The sequence below is a fragment of the Mytilus galloprovincialis genome, chromosome 5 (assembly GCF_965363235.1).
Source record: "Mytilus galloprovincialis chromosome 5, xbMytGall1.hap1.1, whole genome shotgun sequence".
Classification (NCBI taxonomy): domain Eukaryota; kingdom Metazoa; phylum Mollusca; class Bivalvia; order Mytilida; family Mytilidae; genus Mytilus; species Mytilus galloprovincialis.
The window spans coordinates 10,325,961-10,349,475 of record NC_134842.1 but is presented as its reverse complement, the minus strand read 5'-3'; the positions used below and the strand labels follow the sequence as shown (position 1 = coordinate 10,349,475).

Here is a 23,515-nt window from a genome sequence, read left to right as displayed (position 1 = left end):
TATCTGAGCATAATGTGACTTATATTACAAATTTCACAGCTCAATTTAAACTGACTGTAATGTATGACTTTGATAGAAAATACTTGAAAATTTCATTTTGGACTACAGGAACATAAACTTTCAATATCAAGATCAGTTTTGTTGATTTTTTTCTTGTTTGTTCTACTTCTTAAAAGACTCTCCACAATTTTTACAATGGGTTAAGTAAAAAATCCAAGGTATTGAAGAGTCAAGGAATATTGACCCCCCTTTTTTACACCTGGTGTAAGTAATGGTACTATTAAATGATAACAAGTGCAGTCATGGTCATTTAACTGTTTTTATTTACTATCAGTTGATACAACTTAAGGTATAAAACTTTCATTTGAGATAATAAATGGGATTTTTGTGAGTTTTTGCAATGTTTACATCAGGCTATGTTATCTGCCATATACATGCTATGACGCAATGATATAAGGGATAAAAATCGAATAATTTCATTAAATCTTGAAGACAACAACTTTTTTTGGTGGTAAAATAACCATGTTTTAATGTTAATACCACGCAAACAACTTGCTGTGCATTTATAACAATTTGGGACATTTTTTTAAGTGAAAGCATATTGTCAGGGTGGGAAAAGCTAAAAATAGCACAAATTCAGGTCTAAGGCTCTAAATTTGCAATATGTGACTTTTTGCCCCCAAAAAGATTGAAATGTGACTACTATCACTTCATATGATCAGTTAAGTAAAAAAAATCAATTGTTTTCTGAATTTGGGGTTTCACCGCATTTCCCTTAAAGGTGTCAGACCACCAATTAAAAATCCCTATCTGTTCAACCAAATTTTGCAATTTTCACAGCTTTCTAAATATTTTACCTTAAGTTTAACTTCAAGGAAACCAGGTATATCCTGAATTGTACATGTATCACCTTTCTACATGCCAATTTTCAATCAATGTTTAAAGTCTTGTAACAAATTTCTGATCTTGAAAAGACAGGTACTACCAAAATAACTCCCGGTTTTCTGGAAATCTTAAATTAGTGTACTATGTAGCGCATTAATCCTGAATTTTTAATGCAAACTCATAGACAAGTGAATTTTGGCTCAAAATGGTCTAAATATATTTCCCTTTCACCAAAAGTTTCATTTCTGCAAATTTGTTGGTTAGTTTAGGTAAACAATGACATCAAAAGCACTATTTTGTGTCAGAGTAGGACTACTTTTACGTTCTAAATTGGAGGGAGTAATTGGTGGTCTGACACCTGAGTCGGCACCATTGGCCTTCAGAAGACTTCAAGTCTTCTTCCACCAAAAACCATACCCACAAAAAACATCGCTGCGATTTAGCATTTTTGTGTTGATGAGGTGTTTAACAATCACCAATCAATCACAAAAACAGCATTTTCTGATTTTGATTCCAAAATTAAAGTTTGATATATTGATTACTTGCTTGTGTATTAAGGTTTAAATTGTTGGAACTTCATTCAACTTCATCAAAAAATATCTTGACCAAAAACTTTAACCTGAAGCGGGAGACGGCCGAACGAACCAACGAACAGAATGATGAGAAGGTGCAACACTATTTAGAGTTCAGGTAGCCCACAGCAGATTTGTCTAGAGCATTTATATATCAGAAATATATGTACTATAAAGTGTGGTACAAAAATTATGTTCAATATTTTAATAATACTGGAACAAATGTATTGTACAGATTACTGAAGCTGGGTTGTTTACTTTTTCTGCATTATAAAATGGTCTTGATAATTTGAAAAAAATTGCACATTTCTAGTGGCGCATTTCTCAACAATCAATGTAACATCAATGAAAAGATTCTCTTAATATTTTTGTGACAATGCATTGATATTTAAACCCATGTGAAAGTGACCATAACATTTATTTTCGTAAAATATTTGTTCGACACTTAATTATTTAAATTACAATTGAAACTTACTTTACCGTCCATTAACAACAGCAACTTAGAAAACAAATGATAAACTTGACTAGAAGGTTGGTGGATTGTAGCTATTATGGTTTTGTTGTACTGGGTGGCATAGTCTTTGAGTTGAGTCATCAGATTATGTGCTGTTGTAGAGTCCAGTCCGGATGTAGGCTCCTGTAAATTAACAAATAGATTGTGAGGAATACACTTGAAATGATTACATCATTGATGTATAAACAGGGCCGATTAGTGAAATGTTTTAAAGGGCAACATCATCGATGTACTAAGTGGACCGATTCATGAAATGTATTTATTAAGGCATAAATCAGGTAGTTGGCTTTCTCTTATGACTTGCTTAAACATTTCGTTGTGTCGAGGACTTTTATTAATTTCGCCACGGTATGCATATAATTGTTGATGATTAAAAGTGGTTAACACTCTCCTCTTTATTTGGTCTCTGGTTAATGGTCTCATTGGCAACGATATCACACATTTATATGTAAAGTATTTTATTGAGATTCACCATAAAAAAAATCATTTTTCGATATATCTAGTAAATCGAGTTATACACGTACATGTATCATTACGACTGGTGGGGTTTATCTATAGTTTTCTTACATCAATCAACATAATATCAGGGTCTGTCAGGAATTCACATGCTATATTGGCCCTTTTCTTTTCACCACCGGACAATCCACGGACAAAAAAGTCCCCAATAACTGTAATGATATTAATTGTATATATAAGATTTGATATGATTAAGTAAAGTAATATTAGTATATATTTGATGCTTTCTTATCAACGCTAAGTGTTGACACTATAGCAGAAATGAGAACAAAATACATCAATGCACATTTAAACAACTCTCTGGTGAATCTGCAAGTGGTCTGCAGCAAAACCACATGTATATGCCCCTGTTCAATATGTCAACAGTTTTCAGTGATATCAAAACGTAACGCTCTTAATTCTGTTTGACATAATTTGCAGACTTGGCGATGCATTCATTGTTATTTTATGCATAATAAACGGGCATGAAATAATTATTGGTTAAACAAATAAAACGCAACCGATAAATGTTATACAATGCACGATACAATACGAAACTGGATCGTAACCCTTGTTAGAGCTTATGTTTGTACTGTTTGTCAATATGCCGAATCCAAATAAAGTTTTACTTACTTACTTATAGCGACGATACAGTGTCTCGGACATTTAAAATGCATATAGTTCTTTTACGCTAGGTTCTCATACTTTATTGTTTTGTTTTTAAGAGTTTCTCTTTGGTAAGCAACCCTGTGAATGATTCCACATAAATCATAATAATAATATAATAAATTTATTCAAAATGTTTTATTCTTTAGGTATCATGAAAAGTACATGTCAAGTGATCTAAAAACGAACCTATAGTTCTGGTCTGTCATTTATTGCCAATATTAGTTTTTAATATTCACCTGTGTGAAGACATTTCTTCAGATCCAAAGCCTTTACTATATCATCTATCCGGGTTTGTTTGTCCTTCACCGACACTGATTCAGCAATACGAATCATTGCAGTGAACTAACAAAAGTAATGATATTAATAAGTTAGATATATATAAAACAAGAATGTGTCCATAGTACACGGATGCCCCACTCGCACTATCATTTTATATGTTTAGTGGACCGTAAAGTTTGGGTAAAAACTCTAATTTGGCATTAAAATTAGAAAGATCATATCAAAGGGGACATGTGTACTAACCTGAAGCGGGACAGACGAACGGACAGACGAACGAACGAACGAATGGACGGACGAACAGACGCACAGATAAAAAAAAACATAATGCCCATAAAGGGGGCTTAAAAAAATAGTGCACGTACAGTTGTCACAATATTAGAAACTGCGAGCAAAAGGTAAATCAGTGTATTTTTGTTTAGGTTCCTGTTGTTTTTTGTGTGGTATTGTAGAGTTTTCTTTAATTATTGTTACTTAACGTTCTTTTCTGTATCTATGAGTATTCAATCGATCGATATTGATATTAAGTAAACGATTTCCGTCTTTCATTAAACAAACATGTTTAATAGTATAATTGTCAGTTTGCTTATTATTGAGGGTTGTTTTGGTGACATGAAGTATGTTTTAAATCATCGTCCCTTGGGCACTTATGAAATAAATAATAGTCTCATAGGCAATCATTATTCTCCTCTCTTTTATATTAACCAAAAAGCCGTTCTTAATCTGCTGAAGGAGCATGCAATAAACAATAGTCGTGTCTGTTTCGGTTTGTTGTTTTAAAAAACTCAAGACAAATCAGAGTCCGAAAACGCTTACTAGTTACCAGAAAACAATTAAGATTGCAAATCACGACTCTACGAACTCTACCAGCAACCACGGGTGAACTCTGGTGGTTTTGGATTTCTTTTCAGCATTTTTTCTTAAAAAAGAAAATAACAAGTATGTATTAAATGCAAAGCGCTTTTCTGGATATCCCTTGATCAGTGAATTCGAAGTTTCGATATTTACAGTGGTTTATATATATATATATAATAGTTTTTACTTACATATAATGTTTCATACAAAGTTAAACTAGGCATGAACACATCGTCTTGCAACACGTAGCCAAGTCGACGTCTAAGATGTTTATTGAAATATTGTCCATTCATAGTTATTTCCCCTGACGTTGACTGAACTCGTCCAGCTATTGTGTTCAGGAGCGTTGTTTTCCCAGAACCTAAATAAAAAAACATTTCATTTGGATTTTGAGTATTACTTTTGTACAATACCGGGCACAGATTTATTATGTTTATGTAATGTGTATGTCTACAGTAATATAATAAACAAATACATGTACATACACACATTTATGTAAGAATTGATATGATTAAGTAAAGCAATATTATCATGTGATGTTGTATTATCTAAGCTGAGTGTTGCAGAAATGAAGAAAAAAAACATAAATCACATTAAAACCACTCTCTGGTGAATCCGCAAGTGGTCTGCTGCAAGAAGCATCATTTTATAACCTTTAAATTGTGGAAATTGTTTATTTTTTGCATTACAGTTTTGAAGGAGTGCGAAAGCATTAACACATGAATTACAGTGGAGATTACTTCTAACCTCTCATTAGAACTGTCAGAATAATCTATCATAGAACTGTTCTAACCTGTCCTAGAACTGGTCTATTAAGTAGAACTGTCAGAATCAGTTCTAGGTAGAACTGACCAAATCAGTTCTAGGTAGAACTGTCAGGATCAGTTCTAGGGTAGAACTGTCTAAAACTGTTCTAGGTAGAACTGTCCAAATCAGTTCTAACCGTAGAACTGTCAGCAGAACTGACTAAATCAGTCAGGACTTTGTTCTAAATGACGTCACTACAGTAAGGGCACTTTAGAATTTAGAAGCAAAAAAAATCAATTCCACTTACTCTACTATATAATAGCAGATTTTCTATATTTTTTACTGATCAAACGTTACATGTACAAATATCGAAGTGGATAGAAGGTTATCCAACTCATCGGAGAAATATTTTTATAAGATTGCAAATGAAACATCATTGTTTAAGGCGCTCTTCCTAAATATAACTCTGCATTTAATTCATGGAATTTTAATCGTAATTTACCTTGTTTGCCTTGGATTTACATTCATAATTTAAAATTCTGTTTTGACAAATGTTCAAACGAAAATTGTACAGTGGATGAATTGTGGGATATTAATGAAATAAGTGTTGTATAGCGTAAAAAAAAAAACTATGTACATTTGCACTATCTCGTCAATTTAGCCAGACTTATTCATAACGATTAATATAAATGATATCTGGGAGTCTGGAACGTCAGAAAAATACTCGATCTGAACATGAATGAAACATTTGCCACTGGACGTTAGGCTACAAGCAAAATCATGCATTTTTCTTTGCCTTCTTCAAATTATGCTAACAGTATGTACTATTCCAAGAAGGAGAACTTCCCATACATGTAACCCATTTTTTATTTTAAAATAAAGTATATGAATCAGTCATGTGAGTGTTGGATGATGCCGTTAAATAGTTTTGTTTAAAAAAACAAACCATCACAAACTACTGACTTAAAAAGTCACTTTAGTGACGGTTCATTATTATGGATACAGAGAGGAAATAACGGCACGCTAAATTTTTAGAAATGGTATAAATACACCTTATCGCTAATTGTCCGCCATTACTGGATATCACACAGGTTCCCGTAAAATTTGACGCCATAAAACAAAACATCTGACGCCACAATGGAAAAGTGATTGTTGTATGCTTCAAAAGTTCGAGCGGCTGGGTCAGCCGGGATTCGCGATAAGGTGTAATGTGTTCCAAAGTTAGTGTCATTTTTATCATACGATCCGTCCTGACATAGAAATATTATTGGTTTACAATGAGGCCATATATATTTACATGATAAAGTGAAAATATGTTTAGTTTTGGTTGATGCGATCAAATAATTTTGTTAAAACGACTCAGTTTGATATATCGAAACTACTGAAATTTGTTTACAATTCAATATTTTGAATAAAAAAAAGGACTTGCTGGTACTCTAAATTGATGTGGAATTTTTTTTGTAGCCAATGTATTCCAATATTATATATACTGTCATTTCAGTTATACAATCCATTGTGATATGTAACTATAAGTGATTTACTATGCGGCTATATATATATTAAGATTTACATAATAAAGTGTAAATATGGTCAGTTTTGGTTGATGCTGTCACATATGCTCAGTTTTGGTTGATGCTGTCAAATATGGTCTGTTTTGATTGATGCGGACAAATAATTTTGTTATATGAGTCAGTCTGACCAAATCAGTTCTAGGTTAGATCTGTTCTATAGCTAAAACTGACTAAAAGGTGTCAGGCTGACAGTTCTACGTACTGTCCTAGAACAGTTCTCCTGACAGATTCTGACAGATTTAATGAGAGGTTAGAAGTGATCTCCACTGTAAGTTGTTGGATAGACATTGATGGGGCAGGTACTCTACAACACAAATGAAAAAAATACATCTGGTCAGGAGGTCAACAGTTTTCAACGACATGCAATCCGCAAAGCTTTAAATCGTCTCGAGAATAGGAAAATGTGTTTGAATTACAAAGAAACAATGCGATAATTCATGCGATATTACACCAGAGGTGCTAAGCAAATTTTTGGAAGAAGAAGAAAAGAAAAAGAGCATTTGCATGAAAGAAAAGATGTGTAATACATGGCATTGATGTAAAATGTCTGCATATTAATCGCCGAGAATTTTTTTCATAAACTGAGTGCAAGTTTTTGAAATATGGTATCAAATAGAGTTTCATTGTTCAAAATAGTATATGTAATGTATAAATATTATAAGATGTGGTATGATAGTCCAAATAATTATGACGTCTTGGAAGGCTATTTTAAAAAAGAAAAACATATAATAGCCTTTCAAGATGTCATAATTAGTTGGACTAGCGGTATGAGTGCCAATGAGACAACTCTCCATCCAAGTCACAATTTATAAAAGTAAACCATTATAGGTCAAAGTACTTGTTTTTTTTACGGTCTTCAACATGGAGTCTTGGTTCATATAAAAAAAATCAAGCTACATGTATGAAGAGTCCCAAAAATTACTAGCTATGCATGATTGATTAAACACTAGTTTACCTGTAGGACCCATAATGGCAAGAAGGTCTCCACTTTGTGCCCCTGTGTTAACTCCATAAAGAATGTGCTTTGTCTTCACAGAAACAACCAGATTCCGAACGACTAGCTGTGATGTGGATGCTTTCGTCTTCATTTCTCTACCAATCAAATAGCAAAGAGGAACGTTAAATAAAGTCACTTCTTGTCTCCTTGGAAACTATAATCAGAATGTTGTATGGATCTATCATGAGTTTACCATTTAATCTTCTCTGTACAGTAAAAATAAAACTGTCCCAACCTGTCTTATTTTTTTGACATAAATCATACATAAAAAATAAAATTTAGGGTAGTCCAAATAATTATGACGTCTTGAAAGGCGTTTTTTTTTTTAAATTGTGTGACGCCTTCACAGAAAAAAATGAAAATACCCAAGATGTCATAATTATTTCTGCCTATAAAGTTGAAGGAAATGTAACGTGCCCGAGATATTTTGCATCAATGTTATATATCAAAAAAAGTTTTAACTGTTATTTTGTATACCAAACCAGTACAAATCATATAGCACACATTTTGATTAAGGGTTACATTCTTGTGTAATGTACCACAATGAAATTTTAGGGTAAACGCACCCACTGGGTTTAAACGTGACGTGACCACGGGCACTTGAAGACCCACTGTCAACGTACATATTGACGTACTTTCAACGTATATTTACCACCGGGTGTTAAACAAACTACAATCACGCACTTAATCTCGTAAATCAGATATCCGAAGAATCAAGGTATAATTACAAATTTAAACATGAGGATTGTACCTCGAGAAAAAAACGTGTTTTGTTAATTTGTACATATCAAGTTATTTATTCGTGTACTTTTGGGGTAAATAAAAATTAGGCTTTTTAGTGCCTTATTATGTAACAGCGAATTAAATATTAAATAATTTTATAAGTTAACAAATCATGCAATATTGCATCCACAAGTATACAGATTCGTTTATTATATATTTTTTTGTTATATAAGATAAGATAAGATATATTTTATTTCCAATAGTGGACCCATTACGGGCATAATCAGTACATTGAGATTTTTTATCACACAATTGCAATAGACAATAAACAAAAATAAAAATAGAAATACGTTTGACAAAAAACATGAAATATAAATTGAGTTAATAATAATATATGTAGTCACATATCAAAACCTGTATGTTTAGTGACTATTGACTATGCACCAGAAGCAGCATTACATCCATTATAGAAAAAAAAACAACTTTGAGTTAAGTCCTTCCTCGTGGCTGATGCATATGAGCAAATAGTATTGTTGTTCATATGCAGGAGTCACCAAGGGCAGGTGCTTAAAGGACACTCAAGCTTCTTCATATGCAGGAGCCACCTAGGGCAGGTGCTTAAAGGACATAGTATTATATTGTGTAAAATTTCTGTGTAAAAATATTTGGATTTGGATGCAGCCTCTAGTACAACCTGTCCCAATGCTCCAAGAGAAAAAAGAGAATACCCAAAATATACAAACAATGGTATGAATCATGAGTATTTTTCATTTTGTTTTATAAAATCACACATTTCATACAAGATATCCTTGATATCATTACTCATTAACCAAATAAACTGGTCTTTAATTGTTAACATATCAAAATTAGCACAATATTTCCTAGCAGAAAGTATTAATTTACTTCTCTCATTTTTTAATGAGGTACAATTAAGAAGAAAATGTAACTCATCTTCAACTTCAGAACTTGAGCATCTGGTACTAGTTCTATCGTGTCGAGGAATACCCTGATACCTTCCCTTTTCAATCTTAAGGGAGTGTGCTGAAACACGCAGCCTTGTCAGATTTTTTCTACTAACAAAATTGTGGATTACAGATAAATATTTTTCACAGACAAAATTATTTTTATAAAGTACATAAGAGCATAGTTTACTACCAGCATGTATTTGTAATGTCTGCTCCCATTCTTGTAAAAAACAATTCTTTATAAACTTACTATTTACATTTAGTATGTTTTGGTTGTTCATTGAGTTAGCAGACTTAATAATTTTTAATTATATAATATCACATTGAAACTACTATACCATGAAGGTTTTTTTTTGCATCATATAAAAATATTGATTCATGAAAAGCACTATCTGGCAGTGGAGATATGAACTGATTTGTTATTAACCTGTTATAGTATTTAACCATAGCTTTTACAATATTGAAATATAAAGGAAGTCTGCCCAATTAAGATAAAACAGCTATATTTGTTGCCTTTGAGTGGACACCAAGAATATATTTACAGAACTTAAGATGCAATTTTTCTGCTTGACATCTATCATAAATTTGATGAAAGGTTAACAAGCCATTCCTAAATTTAGATGTGAATGGATTAAACATTCCCCACACTTCACAACCATATAATAGGATTGGTTTAATTGTATGATCAAAAACATGCATACTAGTTTTAACAGAAGGATTCAGTGACAATAAATCTTTTGATAATTTGAAGTATGCTTTTAAGGCTTTTTATACAGTTCTTCTAGCGCAAAGGAAAATGATCCTGATGCCCAAAAGTGAATACCAAGATATTTGTATTTATTTACACATTCAAGCAGCACATTTTTAATCTTAAATATATGTTGGGTATGTTTGCCTGCTTTGTTGAATATTAATACTTTTTTTTTTGTTGGTATTTACAGTAAGACAACAATCATTACAATATTGATCAAGTAAATCAAGTTTCTTTTGAAGTCCTTCCGGAGAACTTGATAGTAAAATAATGTCGTCTGCATACATCAAACAATGAACCGAACGGTTGTTCAAGGTTATAGTATCATCTATAGTATGTAGGTATTTTGGTAAATCATTAATAAAAATATTAAAAAGATTAGGGCTAAGGTTATCCCCTTGTTTAACACCAAGCTTGACACCATAATTTCTGTTAAGTTATTATTTATCTTGATACATGATTTGCTCTATGCATACATATTCTTTATGATGTTATAGAATAGAGATCCAACACCGATTTCCAAGAGTTTCAGTTTAATACCAGTGTGAATAACAGTATCATATGCTTTTTGAAAATCAAAAAAGCAGGCATACAATCTTCTATTACCTGAATTACAATACTTATCAATAATCGTTTTCAAAACAAACATGTGGTCAGAAGTTCTTGCTTTCTTTTTAAAACCAATTTGACATTCATCTATAATATTAAATTTAATTAAAAATTTGTCAAAACGTGAATTTAAAACACAATTAAATAATTTGCCTATCGAGCTTGTAATTGTCAATCCACGATGGTTTTTCGGATCATGAATATCATGTGCTTTATGTAATGGTGTTATGTAACCCTCTGCCCAGCTTGTAGGGTATATTCCTGAGCTTAAACAGACATTAAATAGCTTCTTAAAACATTTTAAGAGAGCTGACTGACTACATTTTATCATGTTGTTTGTGATTTTATCCAAACCTGGACATTTGTTCTTTTTAATCTTTGATATGGCATCTGCAATCTCACTCTCAGGTATTGGAAAATCAAGCTCGTTGAAACATTTGACATTTTCCAAGCTTTTTAGTTTTCCTTCAAATTCATTTATTCTTGAAAGAAAGTGTTCTTTTCCTTCATTCAATCCTTGAAAGTGCTTTAACCACATAGAAGGTGTAATGCAGTTTTCATTTGTATCTGAGTGTTTTTCACTAGGTGGTTTTCTTGTAAATTACTTAAAACTTTCCAGTATAAACTAGGATTGTTGTCATGAAGTGTTTCAAGTTTCTCGTAATAAATTAATTATTTTTGTAAGTTTTTTGCTTTATTTTTCTACTTTTGTTGTATTCACGATAGAGTTTGTAGAAATGTTTTTTTAAATATGGATCTTTGGGATATTTTGAAAAAACTTTTCCATAATTCATCAAATTTTGTCTCAAACTTTGCAGATCCTTATCAAACCATTTTTTGTACTTACCTGTAGTTTTTTTTTTTTTTTTTGGTTTTTAGCTTTTTCAAGTGATATATGTATCTGCTGCATGAGTGAAAATATTAGCCAATTAAGTGGACGCACCATTAATATTTGTGATTGTATTTGCTATAGGTTTATCTAAAAAATGAGTTACGTCTGTTTGTAATGATAATAATGCTTCCTGAAATAATTACATTAGATGTATGTTTCATCATAATACGTTATTCTGATTGGCTAACTGCACAGCACGTGTTATTCATAAAGCAATTGCATCACTCAATAAAACTTTTCATGGATGATGACACTCGGTCCCACAATAAAGTGCACAGGTGAATTAAATAAAACAATTATAAAATTCGTGTTTCATGATCATAGCTAAAAAATGTAATTATAAGTATTGAATGCTTCTTTTTGTAACTTCATAGGGTTGTAAAAGCGTTGACCGTGCGCAAATTTTTAGTATGAAGCGCTTCCGCTTTTTAAAATAAAAAAATAAGTATACTAACAAAATAATTATATAATTAAACTTGTCTATCGTATATATATTTGAAAATTGTAAGTAGTACTACTTACGGAAAAAAAGCCGCTCTAGTTCCTAATTAGAAAATGTTTTTGTATGATGGCTTTTTTTGTACTGGGGAATGATGTATTAAACACGTCTCGGCCTATGACACACTGACCTACATGTTGTACTTTTGAGTATGATATATGTTTTTTGTCATGTTATATTAAAGGATGCACATGGTATTGAAATCTTAATTAAACACTGTGTCGACCTATATAAAATTGACGTGCAAGTTGTATATTTGAATATGATTAATTTTGTACTTTTTGTCATGTTATGCTATTTTTCATGTTATAAGGATAAAATTGAGAATGAAAATGGGGAGTATGTCAAAGAGACAACTACCCGACCATAGAGCAGACAACAGCCGAAGGCCACCAATGGGTCTTCAATGAAACGAGAAACTCCCGCACCCGGAGGCGTCCTTCAGCTGGCCCCTAAACAAATATATATATACTATGTCGGTGATAATGAACGCCATACTGAATTCCGAATTGTACAAAAGAAACTAAAATTAAAAATCATACAAGTCTAACAAAGGCCAGAGGCTCCTGACTTAGGACAGGTGCAAAAATGCGGCGGGGTTAAACATGTTTATGAGATCTCAACCCTCCCCCTCCAATGTAGAAAAGTAAACGCATAACAATACGCAAATTAAAATTCAGTTCAAGAGAAGTCCGATACTTGTATGCATATGATATTAAAACATTGAATATGCTTTAGATCCTGTTAAGACCAAAAGTTAGTTACATTTGTTATTATGGAGTATAACGATAACAAAAGCATATAGATTTTTTTTATACGTCGTTCAAAATAAACGGTACTTGAAAAATAAAGGCAATGTTCCATACATCGCGCACAAACTCCAGTACGTCTCAAATGATTCCCTAAATGTTCTAGAACTAACATCATCAGATATTATATATTTTTTTAAATATTATGGACTTATTAAACTATATTATGCCAAGATTATATCACTTCAAACTTAAGACTGCTAGGGTTAAATGTAGACCAACTTTTTATTGGAAAACTTTGATTCCATAGTTATGGGACTTTTAACAGTCATATTTGATGCAATGTTTATACACCTTAAGGTATCCTCGTGCAGGTCCCCCCCCGCCCCCCATCTCTTTCATATACAGAGCCGTTTTATTTGCTTCTGATTGACATTTGCTTCTGATAAATCAAACGACAACTAAATATCTGGTTTATTCTTGCAACAATCTTAAAATGCACAATATGAGAGAAGTACATGTATGCACTCTTGACACATCTGCTTATTACATGTAGCTTGTTATAGAAATATATGTAGTGCAGTCAAAATGTGTCGTACTTTATAAAACTAATTAGCATCACACTAGGTTATGGTTCTTAAAATCCGTCTTTTCCTTCAGTTACAGAAAACTGTCAAAGTAATGTATTTTTAAAAAGTGTATTAAAAATGTATACTAGCCAAATTAACGTTTTATATAAATATCATTTTTACCAATTTTGTTGTTCATACTTTGTTCAAATCAGCATTTTGGTATGGTGTTCAAGAATACGTGATATTGATAATTTAAAATTGCATTGTCCTTGTTTTAACAATGAAAAAAAAACTGTATGTCATTAATTGTCTAAGGGAGTAGAATTAATAATATTTGTATAAAAATAATAGACATTATGAGCACTCAATATTGCTTATGTTCTCTTTATACTAATATTTAACTTAGTCTATAAATAAAGCTTTAGAAACAGTAGCTTCCCGATAGTATTGAAATCAATGTGTACTGGAGGGCCCTTACAGAGACCAATAGTCTGACAGCATTGCCACCTGGTCGGTCGCAATATTAAAGAACGTACTTTGCTGCTGTAAGTGTAATATTCCAGTTAGAACCCAAGTTAATGTGTACTAAGCATGTGGCCCTTACAGGGACCAACAGTCTAAAACACAAAACAATACGCACAGTAAAACTTAGTTTAAGAGAAGTCTGGCTTTAATTTCCAAATAGGTAATACAAGGAAATAAACAAAATGACATTATACCTAAATTAACAAAAGACTACTAACAGTATATGTATAAATGTACACCAAATATTCAGCCTTAATGTTTTAACCCAAGAGCCACTTATGTACACACATTACCAAATCTATATGTTCAATGAATTAACTATACAAGTCAGTTTTTGGTTAGTTTATCGATGTGTAAAATTAAAATTTTTAAAATAACAAAACAATATTTAACATTTTTTCTAAACATCCCACTGAGTTTTTTTGATAAAAAGAAAAAAAGATAGATGAGTAGAGATTTTATAGATCAGGGCAGTATCAAAGTTGTCACCATGTATTTGTTCCGCCTATCAGAAGTTTTTATAAACAGTTCCATACTATCTGTGGTTTTTTTTTTGTATTTTTTTTGTACACCAAAATAATCCCTTGTCAAGGAATATCCTTCATTTGGGCGGTTGTTTCCAACCCGATTATAAAAAGGTAAAGTGGATTCGTACGATTATGGTCAGCCATGAAAGAGTGACCATTGATCAAAGGTCAGTATGAACTTTATAAGTTCATTGTGTATCTAGATATCATTTAAAAAAAAAATGAAAGGTGACATTGAAAATAAACTGGTAAATGTGGTGTTACAAACAAAACAGATAAATACATGTAGATAGAGCAAGTTAAACGTTCAGATATCCGAACTACTGAAATGTACGTAACATACCTGTAGTCACTCGTTGCTTTTCAATGTGAGATGTCGAAAAAATGTCCGTTTCATGATTCAATTAGCATACAATAATATACAATAAGAAACATGGTTCAATAGATTTGAGCCACACGACTGACTTTAGCTGGTATGTTTACATTTATATTCAAATTGAAATTAAAACTGGATTAACGTCTTATTGGTATTAAATTACCCCTTTTGTACTTACATGTAAGAATGACTGTGTTGTTTTTATAACAATAGTTATCCGGGTGCAGGAATTTCTCGCTACATTGACCTTACACAATCCTCGAACAAGAGCTTACTTTGGAAGTATGTTTATATTTGGCTATAGTTGTATTAGACCGTTTCAACATCTATCGACACCTACAGTTGAGAACGACTACGACAGGTAAAATATGAGGGGTCGTCTCAAAAATTAAAAAAAATTAAATCATTATTGATTTTATTGCTTTCATTGACAATGATAGAACTTTCCTACAGAGTCCAAATAACATGGATGTTTTTTTAATTTATTATAAAGAAAATGATGGACTTTAAGTCACATTTCATCTTTTTAGACGTTGAGCTTCTAGCTGTTCTGGTGGAATTTGGAAAATGAAAAGAACAAAGCATGATTAATTGTAGTTGATATTTAATTAAACAATATTTTATGTCTGTTGACAAGGGCGGCACATGTTTCCACAATGTCTGTTAGTTTTTGCCTTGCGTGCCTCCATAATGTACTGAATACTTTGTGTATTTTCAATTCACCAATTTGGTGTTCCACTTGAATTCTGTATTCACCAATCACGCGATTAAATTTTCTGCTCTTTCTCCTAAAATGTTATGGCTTATGATTAATTTGAGGTGTTGTAAATGGTGTAACTAAAGGATGACGATTTGGATAAACTTTGTCTCTAAGGAGAACACAGTCCCCCGGAAAATGCAGCGGATTATTTCTCCCTATTTTGATTCAAAACCTCTCTTATGTATGGTCATAGATGAGATACAAAAAAATTCTTCTCAAGTACGAAAAAACTTGAATAAGGAACAAAACTTTGTTCCGGAAATTTGATATAGAGAAATAAATTCTGACCCGATGAAAACAAAACAAAATATAGCAATGACAGTGTATAGATAAAATAAACGAAATTTGATCAACTTCTTGTAAGAAACCCAAAGGTCATTTTCAGGAACGGGGGAAGGACACTATGACGAAGGGACAAGGTATGTTGTTCTCGGGACATCAGCCGCCGATCTCTAAACCCCTGCTTAGCACTGTCCATATTGATTTTGCAATGTCAACAAGCTCTAAGTATTAACTAACAATTTGAAATATAAATTCCACACACAGATATGTAAAAAAATGCACTGCTCAAGATGTTGTAACATTAAAACGAGAAGTCAATTATATTTTTTTTCTTCAAAATTTACTCATGAAAAACATCAACTCTAACAAAATATCTTGAAGCGGAGAAGTCCGCCGTTGATAAAAAAAAATTAGATGTGATATTTTCAAGTTCCTTAGACCTACAAAATCAATATGTGATTATCCCTCCAGAAATTGAATATGTACATCAACTAAGGTGAAGATCGGTTGAAAAATACCAATTTGGTCGTGTTCATAAGTGTGATACGGACGTACGGACAGTCCAGTAATTATTTTTCATAAATTTTGGAAAATTTCATAAAAGCTTTTACACCAACAAATTAATCGTTACTTGCATGCGGCAAATATTTGGTAAAGGACTCACATAATCATAAAATTGAAGAGAAAGCGGATCAGGATGCAGAATGGTTGCTGTATTTGTTTTAATCAATTCAACATGAAATGTCGTGTAAATACATACAAAATTAAAATATTATATGACAGAGACAAATATTTATTTATTTATTTGGTTGATATATATTCTGAAGCTATATAGTCAAGACAGTATATAACCGCCAATCCAATATGTTACGTATTGGTAATCATGATGGTTCTTGTCTTTGAGACGACCTATCCGTTTTACCTGTAAACTGTAGGTGTCACTATTAGTCGGTGTCGAGAGATGTTGAAAAGGTCTAGTAGCAGGGTTGATGTTTTATATTCCTTGATATAAACTCAATTTACTCCATTTTCTTTGTAATATATATACATGTATTATCATGACTTTTTGTATATAATTTGTTGGGACCTTTATAGCCTGATGTTCAGCGTGGACTAAGGTACCAAGTTTAAAACCGTAACTTGACCTATAATGGTTTACATTTAGAAATTGTGACTTGGATGGAGAGTTGTCTCGTTGACATTCATACCACATCTTCTTATATCTATTATCCTACCCAGTATTCGTCAATGATTTATCAATGATATGTTCTAAATATTCACGACAAACATTTAAAAAATGAGGATATATTCTAATATATATAATACAGCGTCCTCTATTTATAACTGCTGCTTCCTTTAAACTTTATAATAAACAGGCATGTTTGGCAATAATGTACTTAGTTGGTTAATAAAGAATTATACAAATTTTTCAAACAAAGATGGGTATAATAAAGACTGTAAAAAAGATAGACAAGAATTTCGAAAAAGCAGAAGACTTTATAAACACTATGGCTCTAATTTATTTAAAGAAAGACTTCGACAATCAGAAAAACATTACAAAAAAGTCATGGACGAGAATATTAAACTATATAACGAAAACTTGCGCACTAAGATGAGAAATATGCGATTCAAAAACCCCAGGGAATTTTGGAAAATTTGGAATAAAGTTAAACATAAAAACAATTGTAATATCACCACTGAGTCATTGTTTAATTTTTTTAAAGATATAAACAAAAATAAGTATGAAGGAGATACTTATGATATTAACAATGATGTTAGCCAAGAATCTTCAAATTCTATGTTAAATGAAAGTATTACAGCTGAAGAAATATTAAAAGCTATAAAACATATAAAAAATAACAAATCGTCGGGTGACGATATGATTGTAAATGAATACATTAACTATTCACAATATATATAGTACATGATTTTTTTTAAATTGTAGCCAAAATCTAAATTGCTATAATGCATCTGTATAATTCAAGTTTGTCAACAATTTTCAAATCAATGCTATTTTTAAACAGTTTGTAAAATTCCTATGTTTATCTTTATTTACATGGACACACGTGGGCTATGTCATGAACAACGACCCTTTAATGTAAAATTGATTAATATTTCAATGAATTGTTGTAACTTGTGTATGTTCACTAACGTTAACTACACGATGAAACTGCAAATGTGTTGTCAAAAACATGAAAAAGTAAAGTATACAACATGTTTATTTTCCGTTTTGATCGAAGAAAACAAAATTTCCATGATTATTTTTAGTAACCTATGTGGGTTTCGGCCTAGTTCACAAGTTGGAAAAATGAATAAAGTGGTTTACTTAATTATAGTTGAAAATAACGGTTACGGGTGTATGCTCACCCCAGTCAACTGTGACGGTGTCATATCTAAGAAAAGAATATTACGATTGTAAATTTGATGAGACTTTCTATTCATATATTTGTGTATAAATATTTTTTTATATATATATTATATAGCACGTAAAATGAATGAACAAAAGACAGCATTATTTCACTATATAACTTTATATGATGTCGATATCTATTGTTAGTTGAAATGTCAATGGTATGGTAGACAATAAAAATGAAATGCCGTTTTTTATTGGTGTAAAAAGAAAAACATTGATGTAATATGCTTACAAGAAACACATAGCTCTAGCGATGTCGAAACGAAATGGAAAAATGAATGGAAGGGGGGAAGCGAGGAGTCTATCGAAGAAACATTTAAAACTTTAAAACTGTACGAAAATGCTTCGGGGGCTAAAATGAATATGGATAAGACTGTTGGCATGTATTTAGGCAAGTGGCGAAATAAAAAACCAAAATTTAACAAAATTAAATGGTCTAAGCGTCCTGTGAAAGCATTAGGGGTACTACATGGATATGGGGTGGACTTAGATCAAATTTGGTTAGAAAAAATAAATAAAATAAAAAGCTGTATGGAAGTTTGGAAATCAAGAGATCTCACATTTACGGGAAAAGTTTTAATTATTAAATCCTTTGTACTGTCCGTCATTGGATACGAAATTGAAATGAGAGGTATCCCGGATATATACGAAAAACAAATAAATAATATTATATGGTCCTTTATATGGGATGGGAAAACAAACCAAATCGCTAGAACAGTCTGATGTTTACCGAAAGAAAAAGGGGGGATAGGAATGATAAACTTAAGGGACTTTATTAAATCAAAACAAGTGAAAAGTATGTACAGTATTGTCAACTCAAAAACACAAAAATGGAATGCAATAGGAAAATACTGGTTAACGTCACTAGACGAAAAATATGATACAGACTTTTTTATATGTTCTTGTTCGGACACTACATGTTTTAAGCAAATACAAATGTCCAAATATTATAAAGAACTTTTAATTTCCTGGACTGACTTACAGAAAATCCAAAAATCGGTCATGAAAGAGGACCTTTTAGAATGGATGTGTGAAGTTAGCAGCCGGTTCGTTATTCGATATTCGATATTCAATATCGATCCGGCTGCTAGCAGTCGGTTGGATATTCAAATTTATTTGAAAATCATAAAAAAATATAATACTTGAACATTAAAAGCATGATGTTTTATAGTTCAAAGGAGCGAAAAGATACAAACGAGACTAAAAGGAATTTGGGTAGACTTCCTGTCTTCTATGTTTACGGAGGGCCCAAAGTGCCAGTTGGATATTCAAAATATATAGCGAAAATCTACCTGAGACCGCTTAAATAATGGTCAGACCCTCCTGTTCTTTCGATGTCCACAAAATTGAACTAAATCCTAGACTCTGTATATATAAAGGTTGTATTAGAAGGATATCTTAGAATAATGTTATGTTCGATATCTATGGAGGGCTTACATTGTCTTTTTTCAGCTAAAAATTATCTAAATTTTAGGACAAAGGGCACAGGGAAATGAGAGACAGGAAGTGTACCCAAATTCCTTTTAGTCATGTTTGTATCTGCCTATTGACTAAATGTCTGCATAATATTAATAAGATTGAGAGATAAGGGGGCTGTCAGAATTGCCCTGTGCCCTTTGTCCTAACAATTTGACAAGTTTTAGCTGAAAAGTGACGCTATAAGACCTCCATAGATATCGAATATGACATTATTCTGGGGAATCCTTCTAACACAACCTTTATATATACAGAGTCCATAAATATTTCTAATTGTATTCCTAAAAGTTTTCTAGAGTTATCGGATTTTCTTTTTGTTTTTAAGAAATATCCTGAATAAAAGTACATCTTTGAAGTTTTTTTATTGACAACAATTTATATTACATCAAAACAAATATATGCAAGTTAGAAAAGGGTTTATATTCGAAACAACGAGAATTTACGACAGCTTGAAGAGGTCATGAAACAATTTCCTACGTATTTTATCAGTCCTCTAACTATCAAAATCATGCTTTAAATGTTATTAAATTATTTTTTTTTTATGATTTTCAGCTAAATTTTGAAAAACGAACTGACTGCTAGCAGCCGGTTGGATATTGAATATCGAATATCGAATAACGAACCAGTTGCTAACTTCACGTACATCCTTTTAGAAGAAAATATTTTCGGCAATTGTAAATTTAAGTTCAAGGGACATGCATTATATTATGCAAATTTTGCCTCCAGTGGAATAAAAAAAATTAAAGATATATGGGACTTAAACAATAAATCCTTTAAAACTTCTTTTGATATATTTAACAGTCTTAAAGATAAAAGGAATTGGATTACACAATATAGTCGCATTAAATCTTCGTTAACACCTCAACAAATTGACGTTTTAAAAACAGACTCTAGCATACATAGTCATTCTGATGGACCTATAAAAATAATAAATTCTTGTCAATTTATAAAAAATGGAGTTGTCGTTGATGCCATAAAATTATGCCTTAAAGATATTAGATACTTTTATGAGAATAAAACAGCTCCAAATAGTCAGTTGAAGTGGAATTTACATTTTGGGAATGAAATGGGATTACATTTGGGAAACTTTGAATAAGAATTTAGCTAACAGGAAAATTAAACAATTTCAATGGAAGTTACTACATAATATAATTTACACTGAAGAAAAGTTACAAAAAATGAATCGCTCAAACGGGAAGTGTCACTTTTGCAATGTAAAAGAATCACTATTTCATCTTTTCATTTATTGTAAACTGGTGGAAGACGTTTGGCGGGCAATTTTTTAGAAAATAAGGAAATTTTGCACAGGCACTTGTTTCTGTCAATATGAGGTTTACTATCCATACCCAGTACAAAACACTACTAGTTGTTCATTCATGTATGTTAGAATTTTTCAAAAATCAACTTTTATTAGAATTTATATTTTAGAACGCTACCTTGACCTGTGTTTACAAAAACTTGATACTATTTATGAGTTTTTGTTGGTAACAATAAACTGATCACATGATCTGAATATTCAAATACACAGTAGAGATACACACGCACCTAATTCTTTTTTAAAGTAGAAATTTTACGGAAAAGGAATTACTATAATTTTCAGGTAAATTTTATTCTTTTTATGCTTGTATTAAAAAAAAAAAAAAAAAAAAAAAAACCCAAAAAATAAACATACACAGTGGCTAAAATAAAAATTTTGTTTATTTCATAGTTGTAATGCATTGTATATTTTCACTTTGAGGATATTCGTTATTTTTTTAATAAATAACACTTTTAAAAAGACTGTTATAAATTGATTGTATATACATGAAGGAACTGTAAACCGGTTCGTGTGCTTGTTTTACTGATATAAGTCATTCAAATTTGGCGGGAAATGATTATAATGAGATTTTTTTCATACACTTTACATGTACTAATGGCACTTTTTTTCTGTCCAAAGTATTGGTGTTGACATGAATATCAATAATGTGGTCATTTTTATAAATTTTCTGCTTACAAAACTTAGAATTTAAAAAAAAAAAATAAGGATTTTTCTATCCCAGGAATAGATTACCTTAGCCGTATTTGGCACAACTTTCTGGAATTTTGGGTCTTCAATGCTCTTCAACTTTTTCCTTGTTTAGCTTTGATATGAGAGTCACTGATGAGTTTGATGTAGACGAAACGCGCGTCTGGCGTACTAAATTTCTAATCCTGCTACCTTTGATAACTGTTTGCAACAATGTTATAATTTTGAATTTCAGCGACGAATATCTTCTTTAACTATTATCAATATATAGAAGACAAATATGGAGAACCCCGTTATGTTTGCGCCAACATTATAAAATAAATATCCGCCCTTTCACACACGTCAATACTACATATATTCTCAACATAGAGTGTTCACAAAAATAGCTACCATCTTACACAGACAATTCGGTCGATATACATTTATGATTCAATATTAGGAGTTAACTTTACACAAATTAATACCCGACCGTGGCGATTCATTGTTGCAGTACATTGTTTGCAGTTAAAATAAACAATTATGGCCCGCTGAAGCTAGGTTCACACTCCCGATCAGATCAACTCGATCAACCCCGATCAAGACAAGTTACGTGATCGGGAGACTGGTCTGACTCAATCGACAAGGATGTTCGGGAGATATAAAAAAAAAAAAGAAGATGTGGTATGATTGCCAATGAGACAACTATCCACAAAAGACCAAAATGACACAGACATTAACAACTATAGGTCACCGTACGGCCTTCAACAATGAACAAAGCCCTTACCGCATAGTCAGCTATAAAAGGCCCCGATAAGACAATGTGAAACAATTCAAACGAGAAAACTAACGGCCTTATTTATGTAAAAAAAATGAACGAAAAACAAATATGTAACACATAAAAAAACGACAACCACTGAATTACAAGCTCCTGACTTGGGACAGGCACATGTAAGCGGGATTCCAACCCTCCCCCTAACCTGGGACAGTGGTATAACAGTACAACATAAGAACGAACTATAAAAATCAGTTGAAAAAGGCTTAACTCATCAGATGGACAAAATATACAAGTGGACGTGGCCCGGTACTTATACATCCCGACACAAAAAGACACAAATAGTCTACCTTACTCGTCATGCGATCTGACTTTCTACCCGAGAGTTTTTGACATGTCAAAGACAATCGAGTAAGGACCAAGAAGCAAGTCACTCGAGAAGAGATCGAGAATTCGTCGAGTACCGGTCGAATTCATCGGGAAAGGATCGTGTAAAGGTCGAGTTTAGTCGGAACACACAAATTTTACCGATCAGTTCTCGATTATTTCGACCTTTGCTCGACTAATGTCCGAACATTTTTAGATTAACACGACCAATGTCCGATCGCTTCCAGATCACTGCGACTTCTATATTTATCTTATCCCAGACCAACTCGACCAATACCCGACCCCTTCGCGACCACATTTAACCACTCTTCGATTTCTACTCGCCCATACTCGAGAACACATGACTGCTACACGATTCTCTTAAAGTGTGTGCAGATCTGATTAACTCTCATAACTCTGCCTCCGCAAAAATATATTGGCAACATCATATATAACTGTACAAAAATTCCTCTATGTATAGTACGTGTCTAAACTTTTGCAAGGAGAGGTAACATTTTAAAAGAGAGGCAAAAGACACCATAGGAAGAATCAAACTCAAAGGTCGAAAACAAACCGACACAGTCATAGCAAAAAAACGAAAACCGACGAGAAGACAAACAGCAGTCCACATAACATAGAAAACTAAAAACTTAGCAACATATAACCCAACAAAAACCTGGTATAAACTCGGAT

At 32.1% G+C, this 23,515-nt stretch overlaps 1 protein-coding gene across 6 annotated transcripts in view; it reads right to left on the bottom strand.

Annotated features, from left to right (window-relative positions):
* Positions 1-23,515, bottom strand: part of LOC143075118 (uncharacterized) — a 103,026-nt gene that overhangs the window by 14,936 nt on the left and 64,575 nt on the right. For 2 of the 6 annotated variants that reach the window (XM_076250419.1, XM_076250426.1), the window contains exons 4-6: positions 3,372-3,477; positions 2,539-2,639; positions 1,933-2,094 (exon numbers count right to left, since the gene is read on the bottom strand). The exons of 1 other annotated variant lie outside the window; for it this stretch is intronic. In XM_076250419.1, coding sequence (XP_076106534.1) covers positions 1,933-2,094; positions 2,539-2,639; positions 3,372-3,477 — 369 coding nt within the window. Of the gene's footprint in view, positions 1-1,932; positions 2,095-2,538; positions 2,640-3,371; positions 3,478-4,457; positions 4,628-7,539; positions 7,677-10,626; positions 10,717-14,736; positions 14,877-14,947; positions 15,070-23,515 lie in introns of those variants that run through there. 3 more of the 6 variants (XM_076250425.1, XM_076250423.1, XM_076250422.1) reach the window with 3 other exon arrangements.